We start from the raw sequence: 12,115 nt of genomic DNA, 5'->3' as shown, positions 1-12,115 counted from the left end.
AATGAAACTTTCTACCCTGGGGACCATTGCTGCCTGTGACCATCACCTCGACCTGCTGCTGCTGCTGAGCTGACCACCGACTGCTGCCTGTGACCATCACCTCGACCTGCTGCTGCTGCTGAGCTGACCACCGACTGCTGCTCTAGTGCCATACTCCGTGATCTTGCCATGTCGTCAGGCAAAGAGATCCGGTCTCGACCCTTCACCGCCGCGGAGCTTGATGTCCTCGTGGACGGTGTACTCCGCAACTATGGACGCCTCTACGGCGCACCGGGACGGGTGGTAAGTGCAGTGTGGGACATGTTGGTGTGCATGAGGGGGCCGAATGATCAGGCCTATTTCTATCTTAGCTGTGTAGTGTGGGCTAGACATATGTTCCTGATTGTGCATGGCTGCTGACAGTAACGTCTTGCCCCTATGTGTGTGACAGGCCACCTGTCCACTGACTTACACCCTTTTGTCTCCCATCATGGTAGGTCAAGCTGCACCTTCGCAAGGACCTGTGGAGGAGCATAGCAAGGGAAGTACGGGCATTGGGGGTGTGCAACAGACGACATACACACTGCCACAAACGCTGGGACGACATTTCCAGGCTGAGCAAGAATGTAGCGGAAGTAACACTGGGCCTGATTCCAAGGACGCCCCGTCTGGCCCGACGCTCCATGACCCCTCTCATGCAACGTATCATTGCAGTGACGCATCCTGAACTGGCCGAACGTCTGAGTGCCGATCGACAGCAAACTAGCGGTGAGCATACTGTCTGTGTAGGAAACCTGTGAGTGCTATGCATGTATTGGTGCACAGACACACTATTGAGTTCCGTGTTGCGTATGTATGCCTGTGATGCCTTTTTGGTCCCATTGGGCGGTACTCATTTGACATCCAGGTCCGCCATGTTGACACGCCACTTGCTTAGTAGTTGAGTGTAAAAGCACATCCCCTAGTGGTCCATGGCCCCATGGCAGAAAATGTGAGGATGACTGGTAGGGGTGGGCCATGTGCAGGATGAGGGCTCCTAAACCTTTGTCTGCTATGTGATTTGGCTATCCTGTTCCTTCTGTACGTGAGTGTGCCCATGACTCACACATCTTTTCTGTGCATTTCAGCTTTGACAGAGGACACTCAGCCACAGACGGTGGAGAGTAGCCGAGGAAATGAGTCCGGCTCAGACTTCGCACACACGCAGACTGACACGGAGGAGGCCAGCGCCGGAGAGGGGGACAGGACCGTCCCTGAGGACTCGCATGTGGAGACGCCATCGTCCTCCTCGTCGGACACTCTGGGTGAGCCTGCACTGTTGTCACAGACTGGGAGTGGGCACTCACCACCTTCTGTCGTAAGACAGCACACAGGGCCCACACTTCCGCCAACTGCACCATGTACTGTTCGTGGCCGGAGGAGTAGGGGGAGCAGAGTGGCGTTCGGTGCAGGCACCGCTGCCCCTGCCACGGTGAGCCAAAATGCACTGTGTGCTGAGGCCGTTGATCTGCTCAGACAGCTGTGTGTGGGGCAGACCAATATGACAAATGCTTTCCAGGACCATGATAGGAAGTTGGGGCAGGTGGTGGCATTCATGGAAGGGATGCATGGCGATCTTGCAGGTCTACACAGGACAGTGCAGTCATTGGCAAGCAGTGTGTCGTCTGCAATAGTACAGTCGAACGAACAGGGTGCTACTTGTGTTTCACCATCTACACCGCTGGATGTCTCAGGGGGTAGTGATTATTCTGAGCAGGACTCAAATACAGCTTATTGCACTAGAAGCAGCGTCAGACAGCACGTCAGGGCACGCAGGGCACAGACCCCATCCCCTAGATCAGCTAAATCTGTTCACGTAGACGACGTCAGATGCACTGGAGTACACACACAGGATCCACAAGTGTTGTTGGGGGACATGCCTTCCGGAGCTACACAGCCATTCAACACGAAAGGTACTCCCAAGGCAAGGGATAGTCACATGTCCATGGACTGTTCCTTGGACAAGGCCAGTCAGAAGACAAAGGCACCTACTAAGAGCAGGGAGACTCCCAAGAGCAGGCCCACAGCAGAGGTAAGGGACTCTCCCAAGGACAGTGAGAAGACTAAGGCACCTACTAAGAGCAGGGAGACTCCCAAGAGCAGGCCCACAGCAGAGGTAAGGGACACTCCCAAGGACAGTGAGAAGACTAAGGCACCTACTAAGAGCAGGGAGACTCCCAAGAGCAGGCCCACAGCAGAGGTAAGGGACTCTCCCAAGGACAGTGAGAAGACTAAGGCACCTACTAAGAGCAGGGAGACTCCCAAGAGCAGGCCCACAGCAGAGGTAAGGGACTCTCCCAAGGACAGTGAGAAGACTAAGGCACCTACTAAGAGCAGGGAGACTCCCAAGAGCAGGCCCACAGCAGAGGTAAGGGACTCTCCCAAGGACAGTGAGAAGACTAAGGCACCTACTAAGAGCAGGGAGACTCCCAAGAGCAGGCCCACAGCAGAGGTAAGGGACTCTCCCAAGGACAGTGAGAAGACTAAGGCACCTACTAAGAGCAGGGAGACTCCCAAGAGCAGGCCCACAGCAGAGGTAAGGGACTCTCCCAAGGACAGGGACACACACAGACAGCAGGTGTCTGCTGGAGACAGGTGCACCACAGACGACAAGTCTGCTGGCAGGAACAGGGCGGCGAGCAGGGCACAGGCTACATCCAGAGACAACACTCCACCTAAGGATAAGGCACATCCTACGGACAAGGCATCTGGCATGGACAATGGCGCTATCAAGGACAGGCATACTTCACCCCTGGCTGCACTGAGGCTGATGTTTTCTACTAAACGTAACACTGATGTCTCCGCGGCGGAGTCCCCCCATACCTCCACTCCCATCCAGGCCAGTCAGAAGCAGAGGAGGGTGTCCCCTGTTGTTGCATCCCCCATTACACATCATTCCGAGTCCAGGCGGCAGGCACAGAGCAAACGACAAGCAGGCTCCAGCACGTCCCCCGAAACCAGATCCCCCGCAGCAGTTGCGCCACCTATGCTGGGTGGTGATTCTTTGGAGTCCCCACCACTTGGCAGTCCTGTCCTGTCCAGGGTGCACTCACACCACCCTAAGAAACGCAGACACACACCATTGACACCTGCCAACCCCGATTTGGCTCTAGGTGAGCTATCCCCAGCTCCCAGGCCCACCCTGCCTCCTGGCCCATACAGCCCTGTGGCTCATCATTTCAGTTGTCCCAGTGGCGCTGGTGCAGTTGACTCTCGTGTATCAGATGGTGGCACAGTGTCAGTTGTGCCCTCTCCTGTTGCAGATCCTGGCAGGGTATGTGGGTCTATGGCTCACGTGTCAGTTAGGAGATCTGTGGCTGTGTTGCACACTCCTGTTTCTGGTGCTGGCAGTCTGTCTGGGTCAGTGGCTCACGTGTCAGTGACTACATCTGTGGCTGTGTCTCACACTCCTGTTGCTGGTGCTGCCAGTGTGTCTGGGTCCGTGGCCCATGTGTGTGTCACTCGGGCTGTGGCTGTGTCTCACACTCCTGTTGCTGGTGCTGCCAGTGTGTCTGGGTCCGTGGCCCATGTGTGTGTCACTCGGGCTGTGGCTGTGTCTCACACTCCTGTTGCTGGTGCTGCCAGTGTGTCTGGGTCCGTGGCCCATGTGTGTGTCACTCGGGCTGTGGCTGTATCTCACACTCCTGTTGCTGGTGCTGCCAGTGTGTCTGGGTCCGTGGCCCATGTGTGTGTCACTCGGGCTGTGTCTGTGTCTCACACTCCTGTTGCTGGTGCTGCCAGTGTGTCCGAGGCAGGTAGTTCACGCAGTCCCCCTGATTCTGTGATGTGAGGTGCTGTACACTTCACTCAAATGTTAGTTCACATGGTGTGTCCATTGAGAACTGCGTGGCACTCTTGTGGTCCCTGTGACGGTTTGGTAGGGACACGTAGTTGTGCTGCCTCTGATGTACCTGTTCTGTACTGCACATTGCCCTGTTGATGCTCTGATACTGCATTCTGCCCTCTCGTTTACTGCCTCTGATGTACCTGTTCTGTACTGCACATTGCCCTGTTGATGCTCTGATACTGCATTCTGCCCTCTCGTTTACTGCCTCTGATGTACCTGTTCTGTACTGCACATTGCCCTGTTGATGCTCTGATACTGCATTCTGCCCTCTCGTTTACTGCCTCTGATGTACCTGTTCTGTACTGCACATTGCCCTGTTGATGCTCTGATACTGCATTCTGCCCCTCTCATGTGCTGCCAATGATGGACCTGTTCTGTGCAATGGACTGTTGATGCACTTAGCCCCTCTCATGTGCTGCCTCTGATGGACCTGTTCAGTGCAATGGACTGTTGATGCACTTAGCCCCTCTCATGTGTGCCTCTGATGGACCTGTTCTGTGCAATGGACTGTTGATGCACTTAGCCCCTCTCATGTGCTGCCTGTGATGGACCTGTTCTGTGCAATGGACTGTTGATGCACTTAGCCCCTCTCATGTGCTGCCTGTGATGGACCTGTTCTGTGCAATGGACTGTTGATGCACTTAGCCCCTCTCATGTGCTGCCTCTGGACCTGTTCTGTGCAATGGACTGTTGATGCACTTAGCCCCTCTCATGTGCTGCCTGTGATGGACCTGTTCTGTGCAATGGACTGTTGATGCACTTAGCCCCTCTCATGTGCTGCCAATGATGTACCTGCTCTGTACAGCACAATGCCCTGTTGATGCTCTGATACTGCATTCTGCCCTCTCATGTGCTGCCAATGATGTACCTGCTCTGTACAGCACAATGCCCTGTTGATGCTCTGATACTGCATTCTGCCCTCTCGTTGACTGCCAATGATGTACCTGCTCTGTACTGCACAATGCCCTGTTGATGCTCTGATACTGTATTCTGCCCTCTCGTTGACTGCCTCTGATGTAGCTGCTCTGTACTGCACAATGCCCTGTTGATGCTCTGATACTGCATTCTGCCCTCTCGTTGACTGCCTCTGATGTAGCTGCTCTGTACTGCACAATGCCCTGTTGATGCTCTGATACTGCATTCTGCCCTCTCGTTGACTGCCTCTGATGTAGCTGCTCTGTACTGCACAATGCCCTGTTGATGCTCTGATACTGCATTCTGCCCTCTCGTTTACTGCCTCTGATGTACCTGTTCTGTACTGCACAATGCCCTGTTGATGCTCTGATACTGCATTCTGCCCTCTCGTTGACTGCCAATGATGTACCTGCTCTGTACTGCACAATGCCCTGTTGATGCTCTGATACTGTATTCTGCCCTCTCGTTGACTGCCTCTGATGTAGCTGCTCTGTACTGCACAATGCCCTGTTGATGCTCTGATACTGCATTCTGCCCTCTCGTTGACTGCCAATGATGTAGCTGCTGTGGTGCCCACTTTGCCCATGCTCACGCATACACTGTGATTTTACCCCTATTTTGTACAATAAAGGTTGTCTATCAGGTCTCGTGGTCTGTCGTTGTCATTCCTGCTTGCGTACTACAAATGTGTATTTGTATATGCTTCTCATCAGTGGTTTCGGTAACATGACACTCCCCCTCCCTACGTCACGTCCCTTACTGGTATTCCCCTGCAGACAGCCAATGGTTTGTGCCTTACCTGCGTCGTCGTCCGTGGTGGGCCATGACTAGGACGTGGTGGATCGCGAAGAGCATCGGGAAAGCGTGTAGCGCTGGGTCCATGGTGTTGGTCAGCTTGCGGTGGGTATCTCTGCTATGTCACCTGTCTTCGCAGTGGGGATTCCGCCGTGTTCAGACAGGTTGTTTTTCCGCTGCGGTTTTATGTGTATTTTCCGCCATCTTGATTTGGAGGACGGTCTTCGACGTCAGTCCGTACGGCGTGGCCTCCGGATGTGTTCCGTCCGCCACGCTCTCGTGTGTAGTTCGGCGGCGGAGCGTGCTTTCCCGTCGCGGACGGGAATTTGACACGTTTTCCTATCCTGATATGGCGGACGGAGTATCCGCGGCAGGCGGACACGGAAAAGGCTTTTTCCGCCTACTACAGGGCCGCGGTGGCTCTTCCGTCCGCCATCCTAATGAGCCCCTTAATGTTAAAATTTCATCATTTTTTTAATTTTTTTTTTTTTTTTTTTTAAATTTTAATTTTTTTTTTTTATTTTTTTTTTTAATTTTTATTATTGTACGTTCCACTGGTCCGGGGTCATCGTTTTTCATCATAAAATTGATTTTATGGACTCTACCAAAAATGATTCAAAATGTCATTTGGATCGGTCCTCATGTTGAATAACCACTTTTTAAACCCTCACAGTGACCAAAATTGCCATTTTTGCAGAGTTTTGCTTACTCAGAAGCTTCACTTTTGACCAATTTCAGGCAAAGAAATCACTTTAAACACACTTATTTTGGTTGAAAAAGTAATATTTCACATCCAACAGTAATTTAAAGTCAAATAATTAAATGTTAAAATTTCATCATTTTTTAATTTTTTTATTTATTTTTTTATTTATTTTTATTTTTGTAAAAAAAAAAAAATTATTATTATTTTTTTTTTTTTTTTTTTTATTTTTTTTTTAATTTTTAAATGTTTTTATTTAATTTTTTTTTTTTTTTTTTTTATTATTGTACGTTCGACTGGTCCGGGGTCATCGTTTTTCATCATAAAATTGATTTTATGGACTCTACCAAAAATGATTCAAAATGTCATTTGGATCGGGCCTCATGTTAAATAACCACTTTTTAAACACTCACAGTTACCAAAATTCTCATTTTTACAGAGTTTTGCTTACTCAGAAGCTTCACTTTTGACCAATTTCAGGCACAGAAATCACTTTAAACACACTTATTTTAGTTGAAAAAGTAATAATTCACATCCAACAGTAATTTAAAGTCAAAAGATTAAATGTTAAAATTTCATTTCTTTAATTTTTTTAATTTTTAATTTTTTTTATTATTTTTTTAAAATTTTATTGTTTTTTAATTTTTTTAATTTTTAATTTTTTTATTTTTTTTTTAATTTTTATTATTGTACGTTCGACTGGTCCGGGGTCATCGTTTTTCATCATAAAATTGATTTTATGGACTCTACCAAAAATGATTCAAAATGTCATTTGGATCGGTCCTCATGTTGAATAACCACTTTTTAAACCCTCACAGTGACCAAAATTGCCATTTTTGCAGAGTTTTGCTTATTCAGAAGCATCAATTTTGACGAATTTCAGGCACAGAAATGACTTTAAACACACTTATTTTAGTTGAAAAGTAATAATTCACATCCAACAGTTATTTAAAGTCAAAAGATTAAATGTTAAAATGTCATCAATATTGACCACTTTTTTGAACGTTTGACTGGTCCGGGTTCATCGTTTTTCATCATAAAATTAATTTTATGGACTCTACCAAAAATGATTCAAAATGTCATTTGGATCGGGCCTCATGTTGAATAACCACTTTTTAAACCCTCACAGTAACCAAAATTGTCATTTTTACAGAGCTTTGCTTACTCAGAAGCTTCACTTTTGACCAATTTCAGGCACAGAAATCACTTTAAACACACTTATTTTAGTTGAAAAAGTAATAATTCACATCCAACAGTAATTTAAAGTCAAAAGATTAAATGTTAAAATTTCATCATTTTTAAAAAAAAAATATTTTTTTATTTTTTTATTTTTTTATTTATTTATTTTTTAAATATATATATATTATTTTTTAATTATTTTTTTTATTATTATTTTTTTTTTAATTTTTTTTTTTTTTTTTTTTTTTTATTTTTTATTATTGTACGTTTGACTGGTCCGGGGTCATCGTTTTTCATCATAAAATAGATTTTATGGACTCTACCAAAAATGATTCAAAATGTCATTTGGATCGGTCCTCATGTTGAATAACCACTTTTTAAACCCTCACAGTGACCAAAATTGCCATTTTTGCAGAATTTTGCTTATTCAGAAGCTTCAATTTTGACGAATTTCAGGCACAGAAATGACTTTAACACACATATTTTAGTTGAAAAAGTAATAATTCACATCCAACAGTTATTTAAAGTCAAAAGATTAAATGTTAAAATGTCATCAATATTGACCACTTTTTTGAACGTTCGACTGGTCCGGGTTCATCGTTTTTCATCATAAAATTGATTTTATGGACTCTACCAAAAATGATTCAAAATGTCATTTGGATCGGGCCTCATGTTGAATAACCACTTTTTAAACCCTCACAGTAACCAAAATTGTCATTTTTACAGAGCTTTGCTTACTCAGAAGCTTCACTTTTGACCAATTTCAGGCACAGAAATCACTTTAAACATACTTATTTTAGTTGAAAAAGTAATAATTCACATCCAACAGTAATTTAAAGTCAAAAGATTAAATGTTAAAATTTCATTTTTTAAGAAAATGTTTTTTTTATTTTTATTTTTATTTATTTTTTTTTTAAAAAAAGTAATTTATTTTTAAAAAATGTTTTAATTTTTTTTTTTTTTATTTTTTTTATTTTTTTTATTATTGTATGTTCGACTGGTCCGGGGTCATCGTTTTTCATCAGAAAATTGATTTTATGGACTCTACCAAAAATGATTCAAAATGTCATTTGGATCGGGCCTCATGTTAAATAACCACTTTTTAAACACTCACAGTTACCAAAATTGTTATTTTTACAGAGCTTTGCTTACTCAGAAGCTTCACTTTTGACCAATTTCAGGCACAGAAATCACTTTAAACACACTTATTTTAGTTGAAAAAGTAATAATTCACATCCAACAGTCATTTAAAGTCAAAAGATTAAATGTTAAAATGTTATCCTTTTTTTTTTTTTTTTTATAATTTTTTAAAAATTTTGTAAATTATTTTTAAAAAAAAATATTTTAATTAATTTTTTATTTTTATTATTGTACGTTCGACTGGTCCGGGTTCATCGTTTTTCATCATAAAATTGATTTTATGGACTCTACCAAAAATGATTCAAAATGTCATTTGGATCGGTCCTCATGTTGAATAACCACTTTTTAAACCCTCACAGTGACCAAAATTGCCATTTTTGCAGAATTTTGCTTATTCAGAAGCTTCAATTTTGACGAATTTCAGGCACAGAAATGACTTTAACACACATATTTTAGTTGAAAAAGTAATAATTCACATCCAACAGTTATTTAAAGTCAAAAGATTAAATGTTAAAATGTCATCAATATTGACCACTTTTTTGAACGTTCGACTGGTCCGGGTTCATCGTTTTTCATCATAAAATTGATTTTATGGACTCTACCAAAAATGATTCAAAATGTCATTTGGATCGGGCCTCATGTTGAATAACCACTTTTTAAACCCTCACAGTTACCAAAATTGTCATTTTTACAGAGTTTTGCTTACTCAGAAGCTTCACTTTTGACCAATTTCAGGCACAGAAATCACTTAAACACACTTATTCTAGTTGAAAAAGTAATAATTCACATCCAACAGTAATTTAAAGTCGAAAGATTGAATGTTAAAATTTCATAATTTTTTTTTTTTTTTATGTAATTATTTTTTTTTAAATTTATTTATTTATTTCATTTGTTTAAAAGTTTGTTCAATTTTTAAATTTTTTTAATTTTTTTAAATTTTTTTGTTTAATTATTGTACGTTCGACTGGTCCGGGGTCATCGTTTTTCATCATAAAATTGATTTTATGGACTCTACCAAAAATGATTCAAAATGTCATTTGGATCGGGCCTCATGTTGAATAACCACTTTTTAAAACCCTCACAGTTACCAAAATTGTCATTTTTACAGAATTTTGCTTACTCAGAAGCTTCACTTTTGACCAATTTCAGGCACAGAAATCACTTTAAACACACTTATTTTAGTTGAAAAAGTATTAATTCACATCCAACAGTAATTTAAAGTCAAAAGATTAAATGTTAAAATTTCATTTTTTTTTATTTTTTTAATATATATATATTTTTAATTTTTAAAAAAGATATTTATTTTTTTATTTTATTTTGTATTTTTTTATTTTTTGTTAAATTTTGTTCAATTTTTTTAAAATTTTTAATTTTTGTATTTTTATTTTTTTTATTATTATTTTTTTTAATTATTGTACGCTCGACTGGTCCGGGGTCATAGTTTTTCATCATAAAATTGATTTTATGGACTCTACCAAAAATGATTCAAAATGTCATTTGGATCGGGCCTCATGTTGAATAACCACTTTTTAAACCCTCACAGTTACCAAAATTGTCATTTTTACAGAGTTTTGCTTACTCAGAAGCTTCACTTTTGACCAATTTCAGGCACAGAAACCACTTTAAACACACTTATTTTAGTTGAAAAAGTAATAATTCACATCCAACAGTAATTTAAAGTCAAAAGATTGAATGTTAAAATTTCATCATTTTTTTAAAAATTTAAAAAAATATATTTTTTTATTGATTTCATTTTTGTAAAAAAAAAATTCAATTTTTTAAAAAAAAATTATTTATTTTTTTTACATTTTTTTTTAAATTATTGTACGTTCGACTGGTCCGGGGTCATCGTTTTTCATCATAAAATTGATTTTATGGAATCTACCAAAAATGATTCAAAATGTCATTTGGATCGGGCCTCATGTTGAATAACCACTTTTTAAAACCCTCACAGTTACCAAAATTGTCATTTTTACAGAATTTTGCTTACTCAGAAGCTTCACTTTTGACCAATTTCAGGCACAGAAACCACTTTAAACACACTTATTTTAGTTGAAAAAGTAATAATTAACATCCAACAGTAATTTAAAGTCAAAAGATTGAATGTTAAAATTTCATCATTTTTTTTAAATTTAAAAAAATATATATATTTTTTATTGATTTCATTTTTGTAAAAAAAATTCAATTTTTTTTAAATTTTGTATTTTAATTTTTGTAATGTTTTTTTTTTTAATTATAGTACGTTCGACTGGTCCGGGGTCATCGTTTTTCATCATAAAATTGATTTTATGGAATCTACCAAAAATGATTCGAAATGTCATTTGGATCGGGCCTCATGTTGAATAACCACTTTTTAAACCCTCACAGTTACCAAAATTGTCATTTTTACAGAGTTTTGCTTACTCAGAAGCTTCACTTTTGACCAATTTCAGGCACAGAAATCACTTTAAACGCACCTATTTTAGTGGAAAAAGTAATAATTCACATCCAACAGTAATTTAAAGTCGAAAGATTGAATGGTAAAATGTCATCATTTTTGTTTTTTTTATTTCAAAAAAATATTTTTATTTATTTATTTATTTATTTATTTCATTGTTTAAAATGTTGTTCAATTTTTTAATTTTTTTTTAATTTTTTTATTTTTATTTTTAAATTTTTTTTTTTTTAATTATTGTACGTTCGACTGGTCCGGGGTCATCGTTTTTCATCATAAAATTGATTTTATGGACTCTACCAAAAATGATTCAAAATGTCATTTGGATCGGGCCTCATGTTGAATAACCACTTTTTAAACCCTCACAGTTACCAAAATTGTCATTTTTACAGAGTTTTGCTTACTCAGAAGCTTCACTTTTGACCAATTTCAGGCACAGAAATCACTTTAAACACACTTATTCTAGTTGAAAAAGTAATAATTCACATCCAACAGTAATTTAAAGTCGAAAGATTGAATGTTAAAATTTCATCATTTTTTTTTTTTTTTTTTAATTAAATTTTTTTTTTATTTATTTATTTATTTCATTTGTTTAAAAGTTTGTTCAATTTTTAAATTTTTTTTTTTTTTTTTTAATTTTTTTTTATTTATTTGTTTAATTATTGTACGTTCGACTGGTCCGGGGTCATCGTTTTTCATCATAAAATTGATTTTATGGACTCTACCAAAAATGATTCAAAATGTCATTTGGATCGGGCCTCATGTTGAATAACCACTTTTTAAAACCCTCACAGTTACCAAAATTGTCATTTTTACAGAATTTTGCTTACTCAGAAGCTTCACTTTTGACCAATTTCAGGCACAGAAATCACTTTAAACACACTTATTCTAGTTGAAAAAGTAATAATTCACATCCAACAGTAATTTAAAGTCGAAAGATTGAATGTTAAAATTTCATCATTTTTTTTTTTTTTAATTAAATTTTTTTATTTATTTATTCATTTATTTCATTTGTTTAAAAGTTTGTTCAATTTTTTTAATTTTTTTAATTTTTTAATTTTTTTTTTTTTTAATTTATTTGTTTAAT

General features: G+C 39.6%; 1 protein-coding gene across 1 annotated transcript in view; it reads left to right on the top strand.

The window, feature by feature from the left end:
- The first annotated feature begins 341 nt into the window (after positions 1–341).
- The window catches only part of LOC144752548 (uncharacterized), a 27,200-nt gene continuing 15,426 nt past the window's right edge, over positions 342–12,115 (top strand). The window contains exons 1-2 of the mRNA XM_078640443.1: positions 342–747; positions 1,107–2,050. Of these exons, the coding sequence (XP_078496569.1) occupies positions 663–747; positions 1,107–2,050 (1,029 nt within the window). The 5' untranslated portion in view covers positions 342–662. The remainder of the gene's footprint in view (positions 748–1,106; positions 2,051–12,115) is intronic.

The sequence above is a fragment of the Lissotriton helveticus genome, chromosome 5_1 (assembly GCF_964261635.1).
Source record: "Lissotriton helveticus chromosome 5_1, aLisHel1.1, whole genome shotgun sequence".
Lineage (NCBI taxonomy): Eukaryota > Metazoa > Chordata > Amphibia > Caudata > Salamandridae > Lissotriton > Lissotriton helveticus.
This window is presented reverse-complemented; position numbering and strand designations above follow the sequence as displayed.